Source organism: Fusarium solani (genome assembly GCF_023522795.1).
Source record: "Fusarium solani strain SB1 chromosome Unknown bctg00000002, whole genome shotgun sequence".
NCBI classification, from domain to species: Eukaryota; Fungi; Ascomycota; class Sordariomycetes; order Hypocreales; family Nectriaceae; genus Fusarium; species Fusarium solani.
In genome coordinates this window covers 4,468,891-4,491,462 of record NW_027072155.1, presented here as the reverse complement: position 1 = coordinate 4,491,462, position 22,572 = coordinate 4,468,891, and the positions used below count along the sequence as shown (strand labels likewise).

Below are 22,572 nucleotides of genomic sequence, written 5' to 3'. Positions count from 1 at the left end.
TCCCCTAGGCCTAGAGAAGATTAGTCTACCTCGTTAGGAATACCTAAGAACTAAAGGTCTTATACTATATACTATTTATAAGCATTAAGGGCTAAGATAAGATTATCCTCTGCCTTAAGCTCTAATGCATCTTATTTAAATAAATCTATACTCCGCTCTTTAACCTTCTTCTTTATTTTTTAAATCCTCTATAGACGAGCCACTGCTTTAGTAAGCGATAACTAAAGCTCTATTAACTAGTTATAAAGAAAGAAGACTCAGTTACCTGCCTTATCTTCCTCTTGGTTTAGTTTTTCTTACTAGTTAATTAGCTTATTTACTATTAAAATTAGCTATGTATATGTAAGAAATAAAAGGGACCTATATATATAATAATGCAACGCAAACCCTATCACAAGGATGACCCTACCTCGTGTACTACTTGTATTTCCCTAAATAACTAGAATTATCTATCTTATAAGTAATCTTTTTCTTAAAATAATAAGTATAAGGCATATTAGTAATAATAGAATTTTAAGTAAAATATCGCAATAGGGACTATTGGTCGGAAGTACTAGTTTTATGTGATTTCTCGATTCTTCCTGATATTATATTAGTAGCGCGAAATAATTATAAGAGGAAGTTAGGACTAACCGATTAGGAAGACCCTGGCCTAGTAAAAGGTCTCGAGGATAAGAACCACCGGGAGAGGGGAGATTATATTATAACCCAATAGGTCTTATATTACGTGGGAACTAAAGCCCCATAGTTTCTTTTCCCCTAACCTATTATAATATTACTTACTATTCTAAATGTGAGCCTTACTCTTTAGATCGTGAGCCTTACGATCCGGAATGTAAGCTACTTAAATTATATAAGTATATAAAATATATTTATTATACTTTCTTATATATTAGCTACCTTAGCTATTAATATAACTTAGTTATACTTAATACCCTTAAGTATATTACTAGACGTGACTTACACCCTGTTTAAGATAACGCGCCTAATCCCCTGCTAATATAAACCCAGCACGACTGGTTTATCCCTTGGGAATACACATGATCGTCACATATAGTAAATATTATATACTAGGTTATATAAGAACTTTAAAAGATTATTTATTAAGATATTTAAAACTAAGAGTATTACTAATTGCTTTTTTAAAGCTATTAATAGCTTAATTATAATATTTATAGTAAATACTAGACCCTATATTAAAGTAGCCGCTTCTCCCTTTAATAATAGTATTTAAGCGGATATAATAGTAATCAGTTATTACCCCGGAAGAGTTTAAGTATAATATAGCTTTAAAGTACTTATTATAATTAGTTATTAAATCGAAGCTAGCTATTTAAGAAGCTACTACTATTAAATTATCTATAGAACTATTCTTTTAGCTACCTATAGAGCCTTTATCTCTATTGCATATAATCTCTTCCTATAGGTAATTACCGCCTTTATTTTTTTGAAATATAGCTTTATCTCCGCCTCTTAGATATAATAACCTATAGGTAATTTATTAAAGATATATTATATCTAGAGATACTTAATATAAAGCCTAAGGGCATAAGAATTTTATAGGGAATTAATAGTACCGAAAGGTAATAGGATTACCCTTAAGATATTTTAAAGAAAGCTTTAAATAGTATCTTAATTATAAGTAGATAAGGAAATACTATATTACCTTAATAGGCTCGAGGGAGTAAACTAAAGAAGAGATAATAGCTTACCTAGACTAAGATAAGGCAGAGATAGATTATATTAAAGCCCGGGTAGCCTATAAGATAGAAAATAGGCGATTAATTACTAATAGAAGAGGCATAGGTAAGCTTTAGGATATAGTATAAGAAGATATTAATAAATAAGACGCCTTATACTCGGCTAGGGAGTAAAAAGAAAGTTATATTATAGTTTGGCTATAGTACTTCTTAAACCTATTAGGTATAATAAAATTTAATTCTACTAGGGGAAGAGTATAACTATATTCTAATAACTATTAAAGGGTACTACCTAAGAAGTTATATATAATGCGATAGAAGGTCTAATAATAGAGGAGCCGATGCCGAATATAGTAATAGGGACGGGCCCGTCTAATTTTAGAGAGACGGGTACCTGTCTGCCTATTAGCCGCCGGAAGAGGGCGCGGAAATGGATCCTTCGGAACTGACGTTCCTCAGGCATAAACCAATCCCTGATCTACATCCTAGCCTGATACTTCTCCACCATCCTCGTCTGTAACAAACCACCCAACTCCAACAGGCTGCCTGCCCTTGTAATCTCCAGCACATTCACCTCCACAACAAGCCTCTTAGTAATCCAGTTCCTTAACTCAATACTGACCAAGCTGTCAATACCCAGATCCGCCATCGGCGTAAGCACATCAAAATCATCCTCAGACCTCAGCATGAAGCCAAACAGCGTCCGGCCCACATTCTGCGCAATGAAGCGCGTCGCCTCCTCTCCGCGCAGCACAGCCATGTTCACAGACGCAGCCTGCAAGAACCTCGTCAGCTCCTCGTCCGCCGGGTCCGCGCCCGCCGCCCCCGTCGTCGCCGCCGCCGACCAGCCCGCATCAGCCTCGAGGTTGCGGTAGACCAGCATGCGGGGGTCCTTGCGGAAGACGACGCGGTTGTTCGGCGCCAGGATCGGCAGCGTCGTGCGCAGGCCGAAGCCGACCTGCGAGTGCTGGACGAAGTGCGCGGGATCCGTCTGCGGCGTGGGGCCGGGGCGCATGAACATAAGCTCGGCGCAGTCGAGGAAGTCGCTCTCCTGGGAGACGTGGGATGCCGCAGCCTGGAGCTTCTCGAGCGCCTCCGGGTTGTCGGCGACCCAGCCGACGTCGCCCATGACGCCGATGTTGACGGTGGAGGCGGGCAGGCCGAGCGAGTGGCGGTAGCCGACGAAGGCGTCGATGAAGGTGTTGGAGGCGGAGTAGTTGGACTGGCCCCACTGTCCGAACATGCAGCCGAAGGAGCTGAAGAGGAAGAAGAATTCGAGCTTCTCGGAGAGGAGCGCCTTGTGCAGGTTCCATGCGCCCTCGACCTTGGGGCGGAAAGGCGCGTTCCACTCGTCGAAAGACATGTCCAGGAAGCTGTTATCCTGCAGGACCAAGGGCGCATGGAGCGCACCGGCGATCGGTCTGCCCGCGGCCTTGACGGCCCGCACGACGTCGTCGTAGTTGACGACGTCGCCTGACACTCTGGTGCTTGTGCAGTCCAGGGACTCCATCTCCTTGAAGAAGGCATCGTGTTCGGGCTTCTCAGCGGAGCGGGAGAGGAAGACAAAGTGGCGAGCGCCGCGCTCGGCAAGCCGGGTGCTGATGGATTTGCCGAGACCACCCAGACCTCCTGTGAGGAGGTAGGCGGCATCAGAGCGCGCGCGGAAGGGCTTGTGTGTGGCCTCGGATGACAGCTCGGTGTCGGCGCTGGCGGGCATGGAGATGACCATCTTGCCGATCTGCTGCGCCTTCTGCATCAGCCGGAAGGGGTCAGAGATCTGAGCTGCGTCAAAGATCTTCATGGGCAGAATGGGCTTGATACGGCCCTCCTTGGCTTGCTTCATCATGCGGTCCATGAGCCTGTGATATTGTGTTAGCAGCCTGACATGTTAAGACTAGGAATATCTCTCTTCTAACTCACCTAGCAATGGTATCTGGTCGCTGGTTCCTCATGGCACCCAAGTCAAAGCCGATGAAGGACCTGTTAGTCTCAAACGGCTCCATGGCAAGCTTGGCCTGCCCGATAAAGTCACGACGACCGATCTCGACAAAGGCGCCACCTTCAGCAACACACTTCCACGAAGCATGCAGCAGCTCACCCGACAGCGAGTTGAGAACCACATCGACACCGCGATTGTCCGTCATGGCCATCAGACCAGGCAAGAAGCTCGTGTCACGCGAGTTGAAGATGTGATCACGCGGAATGCCGCAGTGCTCCATGAGGTACTGCACCTTCTCGTCGCTGCCGACCGTGCAGTAGACCTCGCAGCCCACCATATTACACAGCTGAATCGCAGCGAGACCGACACCGCCAGCGGCCGCATGAATCAGGACCGTCATGCCCTTGGCTAGCTGAGCTGCGTCTAGCAAGCAGTACGACGCCGTGGCGTAGACGAGAGGCATGGTGGCGCCCTCTTCAAACGACATGTCGTCTGGCAATGTCGCACAGAGCTGCTCCAAGACATTGAGCGATGTGGAGAACGTGCCGCTCTCGCAGACGGCAACGCGGTCTCCGATGCGGTGCTTGGTGACGTCGCGGCCAACTGCTGTGACGACACCACTGCAGTCGTAGCCCATGCCGCGGGCGATCTTGACTGGCTCGGCGATGATGCCGATGGCGACCAGGACGTCCTTGAAGTTGAGGCCAACGGCGCGGACCTCGACACGCACCTCATCGGGAGCAAGCTCCTCGACGGGCAGGCGTTTCCAGTACAAAGCGTCGAGCAGACCTGGCCGCCAAGTGTCGAGCTTGAGGTATGTCTTTTGCTCCGGAGCAGAAACGGCTGTCTCAGTGCCGCTGCTGGGCGCGGGCTTCTTGAGCTCGGCGTCCATGTCGAGATAATGGTAGCGTCCCGCAAGAGTGGTTCCTGCTGAGTGTACCCACTCGGCCTCGCAAGTCGTGTCGATATCCGACTCCATGGCGTTCCTATCGCGGCGGCGGAACTCGCCCATCACACGCGCCACAGTCGGTGCATCGATCTTGAGGGAGCTGTCCTCCGTCTGACCACCCATCTCGAGAGTGGCAAAGTCCATACCGAGCTCGAGACGCAGGACTCTGGCCACGCCAATGACGGGCGCGTAGCGAGGGTCGGTGCAGCCGGCCTGGCTGGCACCCGTGACCCAGAGGAGGCCACATCGGCGCCCCTTGGCATGGGCGAGGAAAGCCTGGAAGCCGTGAAGGTCTGACTCGCTCAGGTCATGGAAGAAGGGCTTGTCGACGTCAAGCAGGGCGACAACGTCCTCGTCCATCCCAAGATCAAGAACCGCTTGTCCGAAAGGATGAACGACGACGGGATAGCCGGCACCCTGTAGCTGCTCGGACACGGCACGTACCTTCGGCTCAGACGACTCGCTGACCTGGCCAGGGGTAAGCAGCGTTACTCTCGGTCGCTTCGCATCCATCTCTTTGGGCGTCGTGACGATGTTGAGGCACAGACGACCATCGAAGAAGACAGTCTCAGCGCCGCAGAACCCAGCACTCGTGAGCTCCTTGTCCCACCGCTGTTCGTCCATGTACGGCTCATCTGGACGGCCATCCTCGGCGCCGAGCCACCATCCCGGCAAGACGCCCATGATCATGTTGGGCCACTTGCTGACGGGAGACAGCTCTTGCAGGAAGAGCCGCCCACGAGGATGGCAAAGCTTGCGGACGTTCTTCAGCGTGTCGAGGATACGCTCTGTGGCGTGGAGGACGTTCGTGGCAATGATAAGATCATAGCTCTCCAGGTCGTTCTCGAAACCCTGCCCGGCCGGGTCCTGCGAGATGTCCAGCACGCGGTACTCGAGGCCCGGGAACTCCCGGAAACGCTCTTGCGCGGGTGGGAAAAATCCCGGCGAGATGTCGGTGTAGGTGTAGGAGAGATACATGCGCTCGCCATAGGCAGACTGAAGAAGTGGCAGAACCTTGGCCGTGGTGCCGCCCGTGCCGGCGCCGATCTCGAGCACTCGCAGGTTGGGCTTCTTGTGCGCGACAAGGTCAAAGAAGCTGCCCATCTCTGTGAGCTGCATGCCGTCGTAAACGTCGTGCAGCAGCTTGTTGTCCATCAGGATGTCGAGACCGTCGGTGGTGCCGTTCATGAGGCCCTCGATATCCTTGACAATTCGACCAATCGCTTCAGCAGCCGCGCGTGTTTGACAGTCCATGAGCTGGGCATATGTCTTGTCCATCACCTTGTTGCGGTAAGCGCTGTCGTTGCGAAGGATGTCCTTCTCTGAAGCATCGAACAGGGCCTCGAGTTGCGTCTCCGCGGCGAAGTCTGCCGTCCATTTCTGGAAGAGCGCCATGAAATCCTGAGCGGGTTTCATGTTTCGCGTACGCTCGGCCACCTCGATGGAGGTCAGCGCAAGGTACTGGTCAAGCAAGTGGAAGTCTTGGTCGGGCGGCAGATCGGGAGAGAACAGCATGTCGACATTAGCGAAGTTGATGTCAGGCTTCCATTCGAGGTGGACGGCGCCGTGGCGGAATCTGGCGCCGAGATTGCTTGAAGCATCGGCCTCAGTGGTGTTGTCCACCACGGTCAAGCGGAAGCCCTTGGCTTGAACGGCAATCTGTCCGTCACAGACGGCTGTCAGGTCACCGGTGTAGGCATTCCTCCTGCGCTCGGTAGCCTTCACGCGAATGGACATGTCTTTGATGGCAGACGGTCGGCAGTAGAGCTCGTCAATGTAAGTGGGCACAGCCATGGAGCCGAGATTCCTCGTCAGGCCGCCGCACAAGGCAAGCACGAGAGCCTGGGCCATGCAGTCCAGGGCGCCGGGATGAATCGGATAGTACGACTCAGCATCACGAACGTCGTTGGTGATGTTTGCCACAATCTCTGACGTCGACGGATCGGCCGTGATGTTGGCGAGGCTTTGGAAGCGCGGACCGTAGTCCAAACCCGAAGCGCGGAACTTGCGGTACCATCCCTTTTCAGAGACGGCCCTCTGCAGCGGTGACACGTCTGGCGCCGCGCCTGGCTGGAAGTCGGAGCCACCACGAACCTGACCGAAGATGTGCTTGATCCATGACCCGGCACCACCATCCGCGGCTTTCCGGAAGCTGGAGATGGTGAAGTTGTACCACGGGCTGTCAAGCGAATTTGTGAGTGCCACCCTTTCAAGCTGCGTCACGACCTCAATCTTAGAGTCGTGCTCCAATGCCAAAGCCACCTTGATATGGACGCGTTGGACCGAAAAGTCGTCCGCGCCCGTCAGCTGGCGAATCGCCTCGCCTGCCATGGCGATGTAGCCGACACCCGGAAGGACAACGTCGCCAAAGACCTCGTGGTCCCTGATCCATGGCACGCTCTCTAGGCGCAGGATGTTGCGCCAGGCCGGGCTGTGGTCGGTGCTCTCGATGATGCGGGAGCCGAGCAGCTCATGGTGGCGGAACTTCCGAGACCGGTAGTCCTTTGAGAGACGGCTCTCAGCCCAGAGTGACTCCTCGTAGTGCCACGGGTACAGGGGAAGGTCCGTGAGGAAGTCACCCTTGTCAACGATGGCGGAAAGATCGAGCGGCACGTGGAGGCTCCACAACTCGCCCATGGCCTGGAGGTAAGCCCTGCTACCGTCTTCGCCACGCTTCATGACGTTGACGTAGTCGGCCTGCGCACTCGCGGCTTGGAGAATCTGCCGGATAGGACCGGCAAGTGTCGAGTGCGGGCCGACTTCGACGAACGTCTTGGGCGACTTGGATGACGAGAGGACGCTGTTGACAGCCGTAGAGAAGCGGACGCGAGAAACAAGGTTGTCAATCCAGTACTGGGGTCCAAGATCCTCAGCGTTGCTGATGACTTCGCCCGTGACACTGGAGTGGAAAGGGACTGAGGGCGGCTGGGGCTCGATGCCCTGAGCCTTGAGAGAAGCCAGGTAGTGCGGCGCGCCGATGCGCATGTGGTGAGAATGATAGGCGCGATCGACCTTCAGCTCGCGGACAAGGACGCCCGGGTGTGCCTCGTTGATCCGGCTCATGACAATGTCGAGTGCGCTCTTGTCACCGGTGAGCGTGGTGCTGTCAGGGCTGTTCTCACAGCCGACCACGACACCCTTGGTGAGGTATGGCATTACCTGCTCTGACCCCAGGCCAATAGCAGCCATGCCGCCTTGGGTACCTTCAGCCACAAGTGCCTTCTCCACCCACGGCATCGCCTTGCCACGGTAGTAGGCAGCGAGGATGGCCTCGCGGGCGGTCAACGCGCCGCTGGCATACGCGCCGGCGATCTCACCGCTCGAATGGCCGACGACAGCGTCCGGCGTGAGGCCACTCTGGCGCAGCAGGTCCACCAGGGCGATCTGCAGTGCCGTGGTGCACGGCTGCGCGAACTCTGCCTGGGACAGACGGCTGGTCTTCTTGCCACGCACAAGTTCCTCCATCAGCGACCAAGTCGGCCCGTCATCTCCGAGCGCGGATAGGTATCCGTCCAGCTCTTTGATGCTCTCCCCGAAGCTCGGGTAGAGTTGGACGAGTTCCTTGCCCATCTGAGCCCACTGGGCACCCTGGCCGCTGAAAACAAAGACAAGCTTCGGCGGCTCACGAGGGGCGGAAGTCCGGGTTGAGAACTTGGCGCTCCAGTCGTCCACGCCATCGGCAACGGCAAAGGCGCGATGGTCGAAGGCATCGCGCTTCATGGCGAGTGAGTAGGCCACGTTGGTGAGTCGGTTCGGGTGAGCGACGTGGTATGCCTGCTGGTTCTCAATGATCTTCTTGAGTGCGTCCGCATGCTTTGCTGAGAACAGGAGCAAAGCGGGCTTCCAAGAGACTGTGGTCTTCTCGGCTGCGGATTCCTGGGCCATACCGGCGCCGAAAGAGTCCGCCGAGGCAAGAACAGCATGGGCATTGGATCCACCGACACCAAAGCTATTGATGCCAACGACTTCGTCGCGGTCTTTGGGCCACGGGGTAGACTCGAGCGGCACTGTGAGCTTGCGTGACTTGAATGGGACTATCGAATAAATTAGTCAATGTTCAATTTAGCAGGAGTGCTAGATCATCCAAGACGTACTGCTGGGATTCGGGGTCTTGAAGTTGAGATTGGCTGGGATGATCTTGTGCTCGAGGGCCAGCGTCATTTTGATGAGACTGGACATCGCTGAGGCACCCTCGGCGTGTCCAAGATTGGTTTTCACCTGCAATGAATCATCAGTACTCTGGAAACTCAGGTTGATGAGGAAAACGGTCCCAGAAACTCACCGATCCAATGTAGATCCCATGATCGCCAAAGACATTCGCGACGGCCTGAACCTCAATAGGATCGCCGACAGGTGTGCCAGTTCCGTGGCACTCCACCATGGCCGTCCTAGAAAAGTCGGTGATACCAGCCAGCTCCTGGGAGCGGCGCATCAGGGCCTCATGAGCGGCGGCCACGGGCGCCGACATCGTTGCAGCCCGTCCACCGGAGTTGAAGCATGTAGACCGGATCACGGACCGGACGGGGTCGCCGTCGCGGATGGCATCGCTCAGCTTCTTGATATAGACAGCCGAGACTGCCTCGCCACGGGCATAGCCGTCGGCGTCGGCGTCAAACGTGTGGCAGTAGCCGCTCGGCGAGGCAACGCCCAGCTCCTGCATGGTGGCTGTCATGCGCGGGGAAAGGATGAGATTGCAGCCTCCAACAATAGCGCCTTCGCACTCTCCGGCGATGATAGCAGTGCATGCGTCGTGGAGCGCGATCATGGAGCTGGAACACGCGCTGCGGATGACGGTACTGTAAAGAATGTCAGCTGAGTCTCTCGTGGACTCGCCAATGACGCTTCAGTGGCTTGGAAAGACCTCGGTCGTCATCTTACCTGGGACCCATAAAGCCGAATTCATAGTGGATGCGGTTTGCTGCCATGTAGTCGCCCGAGCCGGACTGACGATGGCGACTGAAGTTCTCGACGTCGCGCTGGTCCAACTCCAGCCAGTCGCCCTCGAAGCTGCCGACAAAGACACCGATCTTGCGACCGCGCAGCTCTGACGACTTCTGTCCGGCTGTCTGCAACGCCTCGTACGCAACCTCGAGCAGGAGTCGTTGCTGCGGATCCATGGAAGCGCACTCGTCCTTGGTCGCCGACCAGAAGGACGTGTCCATCTTGGCTAGGTCGACATGGTCGAGGAAATAGCCAAACTTGGAGGCGACGTGGCCGGACTTTCCAGGGCCAAACCAAGTGTCGACGTCGTAACGCTCCTTGGGCACCTTGCATCGTCCGTTGCGCTTGTTCTGCAACAGGTCCCAGAAGGCTTGGGAGTCGTTGATTGAGCCCGGGAGTCTCATTCCCATGCCGCAAATGGCGATGGGCTCATACAGAGGCTTCCCGATGGAAGCGCTGGCATGGCCATTAGCATAGCCTTTTGTGCGCCCATTGGTGTGTCCATTGGTATGGCCATTGGTGTAGCCATTGGTGTACTCCGATTGGCCGTTGGTGTGGCCGTTCGTGTACCGTGAGTGGCCGTTTGGCTGACTAGAAAATTCCATGATGATCGTCAAAAGTACACCAGCAAATAATACAAAGATGGGTATGGTCCGTAATGTTGAATTAAGTTGTGCGTCCCTCGGTGAGACGTGACGCTTGCGGACCTAATAAAGCTCATAGATTGCAACGTTTACTCGAGTCAAAAGGGCTCATCATGGGCCAGTTATGAGCTTAAGTCACGATGGGAATCAGTTGATTATCTCACCTAAGACTACCCCCTACCCACCATCCTAGGATCGGTCAGGAATTCCGTATCATTGTCCACTTAGCCGGCATCTACCGACGTGGGGTGCCTATTGCGCAGGAGCGGAATTCTTAGGGCGAGGTTGAAGTCGGATTACCGAGATAAGACGGTAGGTCTCGGGGCTCCTAACATCACTCAGCCGCGTGCTGACACCGAGCCCGTAGCTGACAGCCGATCGCATATCGGTGTTCCGGGAATCAAGCGCGACAAAGATGATACCCGGGTCTCTAAATCGATGCCTGCTGTAGATATCAGGTTGGGCGGGGTTGGGTAGTTTCATGTTGAAAGCCAGTCCGGTCGAGAAAAGCTGCGTACCACCCCCGCGAACAACACAATAACCTGCAGCGCACACGGCACCAGACTTGGACACAACAACAAGATGGCCATCACGAACGGCAATGGAACCAACGGTACACACGCGCCACGTGCGCACCCTGGACTTTGGATCATGGGCCTAGGTCACCAGTATGGGGCTTATCTTTGTGGACCTGAACGGCTGGAAGAGCTGGCCACGCGCTTCTACGACGTCGAAGCACCTGGGTAAGATGCACTTGCCACCAAAGCCCAGATGTTCAGCTGAATGAAGGCAAAAGAGGAATGATTGTGATCCGGAAGTGACTGACATCCCAACGTCATTGTTCAGGCTCAAGAAGTTGCTGCAAGTCAACCGAACTTCCGGCATCGACCAGCGACCGAGTGTCCAGGACATGAGCTCGAGTCCCCTCCTACATCGTCCTGAAATGCCGACAATCACTGATCTGAATGCGATTTGGTACAAGGCGGGCGTCGACCTGTGTGCGCGAGCCTGTCGCAAGGCGCTGAAGGAATGGGGTGGTGACTTGTCCGAGATCACTCATGTCGTCGCTTGCACCACGACTTGCTATGGCAACCCGGGCGTCGACTTGATTGTGGCAAACAGACTTGGTCTCGGGCCCGAGGTACAACGCGTACTCCTCGCTGGTGTGGGATGCGCGGGCGGCCTGTCCATCATGCGCAATGCTGCTCAGGTCGCCCTCGCCGCAACAGCACAGCACAAACCAGCGCGGATCCTAGCTTTTGCGTGCGAGCTGTGCACCACCAATGCGAGGCAAGAACTGGCTGATGCTGAGGCCAGCACAAGCCCAGAGGATATCAGCATCGCGGCAGCTCTCTTCTCAGACGGTGCGGGTGCATTTGTACTGTGCAACGATGCTGGACTTCCAGAAAGCGGACGAGGCCCTATCTTCCAGCTCATGGATTGGGACAATGCGACCATTCCAGACTCAATGCAGGAGATGGGCTGGGACCTTGTTCCGTCGGGCTATCGGATCACCCTGACACGCACGGTGGCGACGGCGGCAGCCGCGGCGGTGAAACCCATGTTTTCGAAGATGCTGCCTGCGTTTCGCGACAGAGTCAGGCTCTCGGATGCGACAGCCGCCAACCTTGACTGGGCTCTGCATCCCGGCGGCAAGGCCATTATCGGAGGGGTGCAGGATTCGATGGGCCTGACCGAGGAGCAGCTGTTTGCGACCAAGCACGTCTACAAGACGCGCGGAAACTCATCGAGCCCCACGGTTTTGATTGTTTTGGACACACTGAGGAAGGCTGAGGGAGGCAAGGATGATGTGGTGGCAGTGGCTTTTGGGCCGGGTATGGCGATAGAAATGTCCTTTTTGCGGCGATGCCACCCCGTGGATGATGATTCGGACTAGGCAGCGAACATGTAAGATACACGTAACATGCGGAATACGTGTACACAACATATTATGCACATACCTGAACAGAGTGATGACGCCAGAGTGTGCCTCTACTGACATCACACGGCCAGAAGCTACTTCGCAGAATTGGGCTCGATTAGGTGGTTTCGGCGGGGAAGAGAGCCCAGCGTTTCTAGATAAATAAATAAACAACTTCCTTGAACTCGGTGACCAGCCGAGTTGAAGAGAGAAGGAAAGGGTTTCCTTCGTGGGGCTGGCCAGATCGAAATGGGAGATAAATCCCCGCAGTTTCGATCACGTGATGTTTGTAGAACCCTTCTAGAAGGAACGACGCGAGCGGCTAACGATATCTGGATAGGCCCTTCTTTCTCTACGTAAGCCACATATTGACTCAAATTCGTCATCAGGCTATAAAACACAAGCCACCCCCTTTATTAAAAAGATACTAGCTCCTTTCAATTTACCTGCTTAACCTTTCCCTTACCTTTACCACCTTTGCCAATATAAAGTACCGTTAAGTGACTCAGCCTATGTTTACCCACACACCGTTGTTGACGAAGCAGGTGATGTTAAGCTTCTCCTCCCACTCTTGGATTGGCTGAGGCCCCTTGAACGTCGGGTACTGCTGCATGAAGCGAAGGAGGACGTATCCAGCCCCGACCAGTGCAAGTTGCTGGCCTACATATCACATAACACATTCAAGTCAGCGAATATTCCTTCTTTTGCCCACGCCTTGGGAAACATAGGGGTGGAAGCAAATATTTACTTACCGAGACAGATGCGAGGACCACCACTGAACGGGATGTAGCTCCACGTCGGCCTCTCCTTCTCCCAACGCTCAGGCCTGAAGTCAAGGGAATCCTTGCCCCACAAGTCTTCGCGTCGATGAAGCGAGTAGGACGAGAAGAGCACTCGTGGCCTTTGGGGATGAAGACGGGAGATCGTCCGTCCGGACCACCGCCCACGGGAAGGATGGTGTCCTTGTTGGCCACGCGAAGGTTCTGGGGAACGGGAGGATACACACGAAGCACCTCCTTGATGACCCAGTTCAGGTACTTCATGTTCCTGACGTCATCGTAGGTGGGCATACGGTCTCCCTCCAGTGTATTGGACATCTCCTGGCGGAGCTTCTCCTGCACTTCAGGGTACCTGGCCATGACGAAGAAGAGTGTGCTAATCAGGGAAGCCTCAGAGCCAACCGCTGCCAGGACTGGATTCGTGCATCGTTAGTATCACAATCATGACAAGGCAGAGACCAGGACCAATGGTGCATGCACCGGAGAAAGACTTACGCAGGTTGAGAACGTGATCACGGATCTGCTCCAGCGGCACGCCCTCGGCAGCCAAAGCGCGGGGAACAGTGTACTTGTTGTCATCCTCCACGTAAGATCCCTCCTTATGGTCACGAATAGCCTCCATAACGAAGGGGTCGACACCCTCATGGAGCACGCGACGCGCCTCCTGGAGCTGGCCATCGCGCACAAGGAAGGACATCTTACCGGCACGGAGACGCTCCGAGATCATAGTGTTAGCCCTGTCGAGCGCCCACAAGAAGCGGCGGCCGACGTGGGCACGCTCCTCGGTGAGCACGTCGAGCGGACGCCCGGACAGCATCTCGGTGCCGACGTCGACCATGAAGCGCTGCGTCCACTCCTGGAGCTCGACGAGCGAGCCAGGGGGGTTCTGGCCGCGCAGGGACTCGAACCAGATCTGGAGGTGCTTCTCCCAGACGGCCGTGTCGGCGAAGTAGGACCGGGCGAGCTGAGGCCGGGCGGCGGTGCGGGCGTGCACCCAGTCCTGCCCGTCGGCGGCGAAGATGCCGACGCCGACGAACTCGAAGGTCGCCCAGCGACGACGGGGGCCCATGTCCCTGGAAATGCCCGTTAGTGGACATCATCACGTAGGAGGAGAGAATGTTACGACTTACCAGTCGGCAAACTTGGTTGCCAAGATGGCCTTGATGTTCTCCGGGTCGCAGGTGACGTGCATGAGGTTACCCAGGAGACCCACTTCGAAAGTGTTGCCGTAGCTCTTGAACATTTTGTCGAAGTACTCCAGGTTGCGGTGGTTGCGGATGGCCTTGTGCAGCGCGGTGGCGTGCTTCAGCCCAAAGATGGGATCCCATGCCATGGCATGGGGCGCCGGCTTGCAGCCATGGGAGCGGCGCCTTCGATACACTGTCACCTGGAAAGCGATGAAGTAGGCCACTGCCGCGGCAAGAGCCACGGGCAGTAGAGTCAGAGTCAACTGCATGGCGATGGCTGGCGAGTGTTGCTTGCCCTCGCTGTAGTAATTGTGTGATTGGATGGGTTGCGCAACGGTGACTTGACAAACTGCTAGAGTTCAATCTATGTCAACCTGAATCATGGACTGCTGTTGGAATCGTCTTCGAGTAGAAGGTAGCATGGTAAAAGAGCCAGCCTGCTTCGGTTCTGCGGAGGTGTTCCAAATATGCGGTCACTGTCAGCTCGGTAATCCGAGAGGGGGTGACGTCCGGTCGCAGCCTGGAAGTCGCTCGAAAGTCCGAATCAGGAACACGGAATCTCGAAAACGGACATCAGCTCTACAGCCGAGAGATGAGCAGATGGGCAGCGGACGACCCCGATGCCGGGTTCGCTGTCTGTTGTCGACACCTTGGCTTACATACACTTAAATGTATGGAAACACCGTTGGCAGTAGAGCATGCAACACCCATTTTGCATTTTTGTCACACCGCAGCATTGAATACACGACCATCACTATGTCTGTTCCCTCGCAAACTTCTGTTCTCATTGTGGGCGCCGGGCCGGCGGGATCGTACGCCGCCTGCGTGCTCGCTCGCGAGGGCGTCGACGTCGTGCTTGTCGATGCCGATAAGTTCCCCAGGTACGTCAAATCATCACATCATTCAAGGACAAGGGGATGAACTAATCTTCAAAATTTAAAGATACCACATCGGTGAGAGTATGCTGGCAGCGATACGGTTCCTCTTGCGCCTCATTGATGCCGAGGAGGCCTTCGACAAGCACGGCTTCGAAAAGAAATTCGGCGCCACATTCAAGATCACAGACAAGAGGGAGGCGTGTTAGTTTTCCCCAACTGCGACTGTTTTTGTTCCATGATACTGCAGAGAGGAGGCAGGACAAGATGGCTGATCATGGTTGAACCGCACACAGTCACCGACTTCTCCGAGGCGCTCGGCCCCGGCGGTCACTCATGGAACGTCATCCGGTCCGAGGCAGACGAGCTGTTGTTCAAGCACGCCGCGAACAACGGAGCCAAGACATTCGATGGCACGAAAGTGGACAGCATCAACTTCGAGCCCCTCCCCGATTTCGAGATGGGCGAGGGTTCGCACCTGGCCAACCCAGGCCGTCCCGTATCGGCCGACTGGTCGCGCAAAGACGGAACCAGGGGCAACATCAAGTTCGACTACCTTATCGACGCCAGCGGACGCAACGGGATCATGTGCACAAAGTACCTGAAGAATCGCAAGTTCAACGAAGGCCTGAAGAACCTCGCCCAGTGGACCTACTGGAAGGGCGCGAAGCGCTTCAACGTTGGCAAGCACAACGAGAACTCGCCCTTCTTCGAGAACCTCGATGACGCGAGTGGCTGGGTCTGGGCTATCCCGCTGCACAACGGCACATTGTCAGTCGGCATTGTGGCCCGCCAGGACCTTTTCCTGGCCAAGAAGAAGGAGCTTGGGCTGTCTGGCCAGGAGTTCTACCGCGAGTATCTCAAGCTTGCGCCGCAGATCAGCGAGATGCTGTCGAATGCAGAGATCGTAGCCGATGTCAAGCAAGCGTCGGACTGGTCGTACAGCGCATCGGCCTACGCGGGGCCGTACTTCCGCGTCGCCGGCGACGCCGCTGCGTTCGTCGACCCGTACTTCTCGTCAGGCGTGCACCTGGCTCTGAACAACGGTCTCGCAGCCGCTGTATCGATTCAGGCGTCGCGTCGTGGACAGGCGGATGAGCGCGCCGCTGCGAAATGGCACGCCACCAAGGTCGCCGAGAACTACACCCGCCTGCTCCTCATTGTCATGGCAGTGCAGCGCCAGCTGCGCCTCAAGCATGAAGAGCTCATCACTAGCAACTCCGAGGACGGCTTCGACACCGCCTTCAAGGCCATTCAGCCCGTCATCCAGGGTGTGGCCGACACTCACGAGTCAGATGCGTCGGTGCAGAACAAGGCGGTGGAGTCGGTCAACTTCGCGCTTGAATCGTTTGAAGTCACGCCCGAGCAGGAGAAGTTGATGACGGAGAAGGTCGTCCAGGCTGCGCAGAGGGCGCCCGAGACGCTCCAGAAGATGACGCCTGAGGAAGTCGACATCTTGAAGCGCATAAGCCATCGTGTGTTGCACCGCAACACAAACCGGAACAACAAGGGCCTAGTGGACTTTACAGGCCAGGTTATTGATGGATTCTCGGCGATACTGGAGCGCGGCGATGTGGGCCTGATCAAGGTAGAAGACTAGATGGTCACTTGTAGTAAATAGCAATTCTTCGTCGCTTCAGGATCTCTACAGACCCGACTTGGTTCCTGAGACAGTGATAAGGTAACATAGTATACGTTGATTTCTCTGCTATGCCAAGCTCCTGGTGTCTATCTCTGCCTGACTGCCTGTCCAGTGTCACGCACGCAAATGAGGGGAGAAAGATGCAATCGCGAGCACATAATGTTAACCATAGGCCATTGGACACCGAGAGAACACTAGAGGGGCCCGGACGTCCCTCGGGCATAGTTTGTTATTCTTGAGAGACGCTTCTTAGCACGCCGCGCTTTTCTTCACTCATCTTCATAGGTTAGACAATATCTTCACACAATGTGGACAATCGTACACATCATCATGCCGTCGTTTTGTACTTGTGCTTTTATCACCAGTGACCTTTTACTGCCATAAGTCCAACCACCAGAGACATGCTCTAACATTTCTCTCATACTAGATGATAAGGTATCAGAACAAATTGCTATCTATCTACCTAACCTCTAGGTACCCACCCTTATATCTTCATACACTCTAACACTCCCATCTCGCTAGTTTCCCCAGGAACAACATTCGTGATACGCAGACCGGCATCAGCAGCCAGGTTTTCAAACATCTCAATGGTACGCTCCTTTCCTGCGGTAATACACATGAACAAGTCCACGGCGGCGGCCATGGGTGTTGGCGGGTTAGTCATGATACACTCGACGATCAACAGCCGACTGTCAGACGCCATGGAGTTGTGGATCAGCCGTAGTACCTGAAGCACGTCCGCATCGGCATAGTCGTGCAAGGTACGGCGGATCTGGTAGACAAGGGCTCCTAATGAGAGTAAGGTATGTCAGTCTCATTTCGTAGCGTCTGATATAGGTAATCCCATATAAGCTTACCTTTGACAGGCTCATCCTTGAAAATGTCGATCGGCACCTTCTGCAACGCCTTGATCTCCTCCTCCTGCCGCATCTTCGCGTTATCCTCCAGCACATGCGGCAAGTCCTGCAGCACGCACCGCTCAGCCGGCAAGCCGGGTGTGTTCCGCAAGATTGACAGCAAGGACTCGCCGTCACTACCCGCGAGATCGACGACTAGGGGCCGGCTCTGGTCCTCGACGGATTTCTCAACGATCCAGGAGAAATCATACGGGCTAAGCATGGGGTAGAATCTAGAGCTGGCGCGCATGGACTTGGCGAAGACCTCGACCTCCTCCGGATCCGCCGACATGATCTCCCAGATGGTCTTGTCGGGCTGCCCCCGGGCAAATGTCCACGGGCTGCCGCGCTGCTGGGTTGGTTCGACCCGGCCGTAGCGCTCGAAGTACTTGGGAAGGACCATCGCCGCCCTCACTTGTCTTCAGGTTGATTAGCACGAGAGCCGCACGAGGTAGAGAATCCAAAGGGACTCACTCAGCAACCACGTCCAAAACCCCCCTCAAAGTCACGTTTCCAATCAGCATCACCGCGTTCGGCGTGTTGACCACCTCGTCATCTCCAATCTGCTTGAGGAAGCCCGCCGCGACGAGCACCCATGCAAGGCGTCCTGCGACGCACGAGTCAACTTTGAGTCCTGCTAGTACATCCCCAGTTCGCTGATCAACTCACGGACAAGCTCGACTTCGGCTCCCAGCTCGTCGGCGAGCTGTGCGTACGAGATTGGCGTGATGCAGTCGCGCGGGATGCGCTCGAGCGCGCCCCAGTGCAGGAAGACACGCAGCACGCCCATGGCAGGGGGGATCAGCATCAGGTCCAGGAAGCGCTCCTTGGGCGACGTCATGCCGCGCAGCGCCGCGACGCCTGCCTTCTGCGCCTCGGCGGCGGTGCTCAGGCTCTCCTTCGCCGCGCCGTTGCCATTGGGAGAAGTGCTCTTTTGGCGGAGGGCATTGGCTGCTTGGGTAAGCTTGGCTGCGAGAGCGTCGAGGTGGTCGGGCGAGGGGGCAGGCGATGCTCCGGGTCCGGCCATGGTGACGAACAGGTGTAATCTTGTGAGTATGATGTAATTTCCTAAGTCCGTCTCGATGACGTTGTGGTAGGGGCGTTGTGGATGACTGTTTGTGATCCACCCAAGTCGGGACTTTTCGTGTGTCTTTAAAGTGTCGACATCAATTCCTTGATCCGTGGTGTTATTTTGTCCGTTCTCGGCTGCCGTGCCCTTATGTCACCTTACATGATTAGGTAGTCCAAGGCATACACAGTGTCAGCTCGCCTATGTCGTCCTATCAATGTTCGGATAAACGTCCCTACTCGATTTTCGCTATGCGCGGCAAGGTGAGAATACTCCACAATTCCAAGTATTTCCTAAAGTCGGGGATCCATCCTAGGACATCGGGAATCCGAGCTTATCTGAGCTGAGTAATATGTCCATGAGAGGCGCAAAAAAGAGATTCAATGCTCAGGACTTTAACCACCCATCCCGCATCCCACTGTGCCGCGCCTGAAACGATGCATGGGTATGATAGAATCAGCACTTTCTATTTTCCTTAGCTTGGCACTTAATTTATAAAAAAACGCTGGTTCAGCCTGACCCAAACACTAATATTCCGGTCGCTTATAATTTACAGAATTTGCCGCATCACCCCCAAAATTGACATCAAAATATACAATTCCACCAATTCCAAACTAACAACAACGTCAGATACCAGAAAAAAATAAACCATTAGGTAGCCCCTCTCAAAATCTCTTCAATAATACTACATATAGGACTGTAATACAGGTTTCTATATCTGACGTGGTGGTTGAATAGGAATTATGATATATATGCGTTGCAGAATGTTGGGGCAGACACACTTTCCCCCCGACGCACGGTCCTATTCGTGTTTGCTTACAATAGACAGTGGTTTTTGATTTAGAATCAGGGAGCTTTCTCGGGGCCGAGCCGCGTGGCGGATGCTATGTCGCTCTCGCGGTCGTTGGCAATGTGTCAGGCTGCATAATCCTTCAATATGTAGGGTCGTAGTCGAGGGCCAATGTCACAGCACACTCTACTATATAATAAGCATCGCTTCACCTCTCTCATTACCTTACAGCTCTTCAGCTATCAATAACAACAGTCAACGCATCTAATGTTCCAATTCCCTGAACACTGCACCCGACTGGTGACGCATCGCTCAGTGTTGCCAACCTAGTCCACTTACTTACATCAATCGACCACTCCTCTGAGCCCCCACAGGTTCAGACGTCACAAGATACCTTTTGACTGTCTCCAGTGCCTGCCGAGCTACGGTTTATTTTCCGGCACCCCTGTCCTGTTGGTGTTGAGATTGTATCCCAAGGAGGTAACCATACTGATTATAGCGTTAGCCCGACTCCACGAAACATATCTCATCAGGTCCAGACGCTACTAGGCACTGGACCTTGAGCAGAAAAGTGCATCATGAACCACGACAAGAACAGTCCAGACGTTCAAGATCAACTACCAGCTTGTGAGAGGTGTCATGCCTCAAAGGTTCGCTGTCGCAGGGCGCCCGGCGAGGTGCGGTGTCGGCGTTGCACCCGCGCAGCATATTCCGACTGCCATCCTCGACCATCTCGTCGAGGTGGTCGTGTTGGCCAGCAGCAAGCAAGGCGAGGATCAAGCGGGCCGCCATCGACACCAAAGCCTATGGAAGAAGACACCCTGAGCCTTCCGGCGACGGCAGTGTCATCAAACAACATGACGACTGACACGACCCACGACTTGCATCAGCAACAAACACATGACATGAACACCGACACATCCAACGCACTTCTGGACCTGATATCGGTATCCATGGCCCCCAGCGGCGACGGCCTCTCCGACCTGTCATGGGAACCGCTTGTCCACGACGTTGGACCGGACTCGATGCGCGCCGTTACACTGCCCACATCTCTCGCGCCAACATTAAGCAATCCCAGCGCCTCCAGCCACAGTATGCGCCCCGGCCTCTCAGAAACGCTCCAAGATGGAGTTACATCAACCAGCGGCCTAAGCACGATGCACAAGATAAGGGGTAGCGGCAGCGAGAGTCGGTCTCCAGAACTGTCAAGACTTCCCTCAGCATCATACATGCAAGCTCTGATGGACCTCCACGCACAAATGCTCTCACAGCAAGACAGCCTATTGCAGTTCCTGGCGGCCCCGATGAGATACACACACGTCCGCCCTACGGGCGAGATCAGCAGGCGGGCCAGCAGCAGCAGCGACACGACATTTGCCGCCTTCCCCGAAGGACCTGTTGAAGCCGCCCTGCGGCTCGGACTCGCCCTACGTTCGCTGCTCCACCCCAACCAGACATGCGAGCGCGACATGCCCACCGCGCTCTTTCTCATTAGCACCGTCCTTCGCCTGGCCTCGCTGCTGCACGATCTCCTAGGGCGGCTGCAGGGGATGCTCGCGCAGGTGACCAACAAGAACGCGCTGTGCGCGTTTGTGTTCCCGCCTGTGCGGCTCGGGTCACTGCTGCTCAAGGAGCAGAACGACGACCGGCTGAGACCCCTGCAGATGCACTCCATCTCCATGGCGCTGGGCGCGGCGGAGGGGCTGATCGATGAAGTGATCCAGCTCACGGAGCGGGCACTGCCCGAGAATATCGCCGACGCGTCCGGCACAATGGAAGATGGGGAAGGGAATACGAAGGACGAGTTTGGTCTGCAGGCGTTAACGCAGGCGCTGGTGGCGAAGCAGGAGGCCGTAGTAGAGAGCATCTCGGGACTCAGGGATATGCTGTGTTGCTGAAGGTGCCAAGGGAAAGAATAGCCGCGATATGCGTTAGCGAAGAAGATCCAGCGGGACGGGGACCAGGGTGCCAGAGACCGAAGACGATGGCGCGAGTTTATTGCCAAAGTAACACCATGCTGCAGATCAGGCCTTCCGCGCCCAGAGGAAGCACCAAATCGAACATGACCAACCGCAAAGGCGAGGCCAAGATTTCCACCTTGACAACAAGCATTCTGGACGCTTCTCGGCCGGTGATTAATACATGGTCCGTCCTCGACGGGGCGCAAATGCCGGAGCCGGCAACGGCGCCGGCCCGGTCCGAGGCGTCGCCAAGGGAGTCAAGGAGCCACACTACTCGAGCGACAGACACAGCAGCGTGGCGCTCGCTAGCAGCCACCAGCACTCGCAGCGGCTCAAACGGCTTCGATGTCGCCGCCGCCCCCAAAGTCATACCTATGTCATTTGGCGACATGTACAACCCTGTGCCAAGACCCCACCGTCATCTCGTTCTCTAGACGAAAGCAATAAGACGGAGGGAATATACCGGGATGTGGGAGGGTTAGCCGGAGCCCGAGGCTTCGCGATGGCTAAACATAGCAGTATGTGCCGCCCTGGAGCCTTATTATTAGAAAGTGGGCTCTGTCTAAGGTTCGTATCTGCATGCTTATCTTAGAACTTTTTCAAGAAGCATAGTCCTTTAGATCACTCATTGGTTCGTTCTACGAGAATAGGTTAGCGCTAGGTGTTACACGCCAGACGCCCGCCGCTGAGACGGGCCAGCACCTGCAGCAGGTTTAGTAGGGTTCGGTAGGGCTCGGTAGGGTTTGGGTCCGGCGGGCGCGGGGCGTACTGTCTCCGGATCAGGAAGTTCTCTTAAACTCCATGTCTCCGGGGTGGTAAGCGACAGAAGCTGTGTCAGATCGTGGCCGTCACATTTTGAGGCTTATGCGCGCGGTGCGCTCTATTATGCCCCATGGGGCCTAGCACCTATTCTCGGGAAATGCCGTGGGAACTGGTGGGTGGCACTGCCGGGCAATCATAGACGCCCTTCCTTTTATCTCGAAAAGTAACCTGTGGGCCTGTTGATCACGCGTTCCCGCCCAAGTGGGCCCTTGTTCAGCTTAGTGCCCAAGGTGGCTAGTGGTCTAAGAAAAAAATGGCATACTAAAATCGGGCCCTGGTTACCCCCTTAATTAATATCGCTAAAAGGGTTAATTTTATAGCTAAATTAAGGGCAAATTAAAATATTAATTTAGTTAGCTACTAGCTAGTTATTTTCCTATATAATTCCTTTATATTATAGACCTTTAAGATCAATCTAATTTATTTATTAATAGTCTCTTATATAAGGCTATCTTAA

At 54.5% G+C, this 22,572-nt stretch overlaps 7 protein-coding genes across 7 annotated transcripts; 4 read left to right on the top strand and 3 right to left on the bottom strand.

Annotated features, from left to right (window-relative positions):
* Positions 1 to 2,178: 2,178 nt before the first annotated feature.
* Positions 2,179 to 10,656, bottom strand: MRS44_005372 (uncharacterized protein; the record flags this gene model as incomplete). The annotated part of the gene is made up of 6 exons (XM_065622577.1): positions 2,179 to 3,559; positions 3,621 to 8,622; positions 8,683 to 8,806; positions 8,871 to 9,384; positions 9,467 to 10,236; positions 10,474 to 10,656. 6 exons carry the CDS (start codon positions 10,654 to 10,656, stop codon positions 2,179 to 2,181), a joined length of 7,974 nt encoding a protein of 2,657 aa, XP_065478649.1.
* A 99-nt stretch (positions 10,657 to 10,755) lies between these two features.
* Positions 10,756 to 12,070, top strand: MRS44_005371 (uncharacterized protein; the record flags this gene model as incomplete). Its single annotated transcript, XM_065622576.1, has 2 exons — positions 10,756 to 10,916; positions 11,020 to 12,070. 2 exons carry the CDS (start codon positions 10,756 to 10,758, stop codon positions 12,068 to 12,070), a joined length of 1,212 nt encoding a protein of 403 aa, XP_065478648.1.
* A 529-nt stretch (positions 12,071 to 12,599) lies between these two features.
* Positions 12,600 to 14,771, bottom strand: MRS44_005370 (uncharacterized protein; the record flags this gene model as incomplete). The annotated part of the gene is made up of 5 exons (XM_065622575.1): positions 12,600 to 12,749; positions 12,847 to 13,286; positions 13,369 to 13,946; positions 14,004 to 14,409; positions 14,720 to 14,771. The coding sequence occupies 5 exons, from the start codon at positions 14,769 to 14,771 to the stop codon at positions 12,600 to 12,602; spliced, it is 1,626 nt and encodes a 541-aa protein (XP_065478647.1).
* Positions 14,772 to 14,816: 45 nt separating this feature from the next.
* MRS44_005369 (uncharacterized protein) lies at positions 14,817 to 16,535 on the top strand (the record flags this gene model as incomplete). Its single annotated transcript, XM_065622574.1, has 3 exons — positions 14,817 to 14,941; positions 15,003 to 15,139; positions 15,232 to 16,535. The coding sequence occupies 3 exons, from the start codon at positions 14,817 to 14,819 to the stop codon at positions 16,533 to 16,535; spliced, it is 1,566 nt and encodes a 521-aa protein (XP_065478646.1).
* A 526-nt stretch (positions 16,536 to 17,061) lies between these two features.
* On the bottom strand, positions 17,062 to 18,500 carry MRS44_005368 (uncharacterized protein; the record flags this gene model as incomplete). The annotated part of the gene is made up of 4 exons (XM_065622573.1): positions 17,062 to 17,366; positions 17,435 to 17,892; positions 17,948 to 18,080; positions 18,143 to 18,500. The coding sequence occupies 4 exons, from the start codon at positions 18,498 to 18,500 to the stop codon at positions 17,062 to 17,064; spliced, it is 1,254 nt and encodes a 417-aa protein (XP_065478645.1).
* A 1,410-nt stretch (positions 18,501 to 19,910) lies between these two features.
* Positions 19,911 to 21,230, top strand: MRS44_005367 (uncharacterized protein; the record flags this gene model as incomplete). Its single annotated transcript, XM_046268573.2, has 1 exon — positions 19,911 to 21,230. The coding sequence occupies one exon, from the start codon at positions 19,911 to 19,913 to the stop codon at positions 21,228 to 21,230; it is 1,320 nt and encodes a 439-aa protein (XP_046123836.2).
* A 116-nt stretch (positions 21,231 to 21,346) lies between these two features.
* On the top strand, positions 21,347 to 21,727 carry MRS44_005366 (uncharacterized protein; the record flags this gene model as incomplete). Its single annotated transcript, XM_065622572.1, has 1 exon — positions 21,347 to 21,727. The coding sequence occupies one exon, from the start codon at positions 21,347 to 21,349 to the stop codon at positions 21,725 to 21,727; it is 381 nt and encodes a 126-aa protein (XP_065478644.1).
* Positions 21,728 to 22,572: the final 845 nt, after the last annotated feature.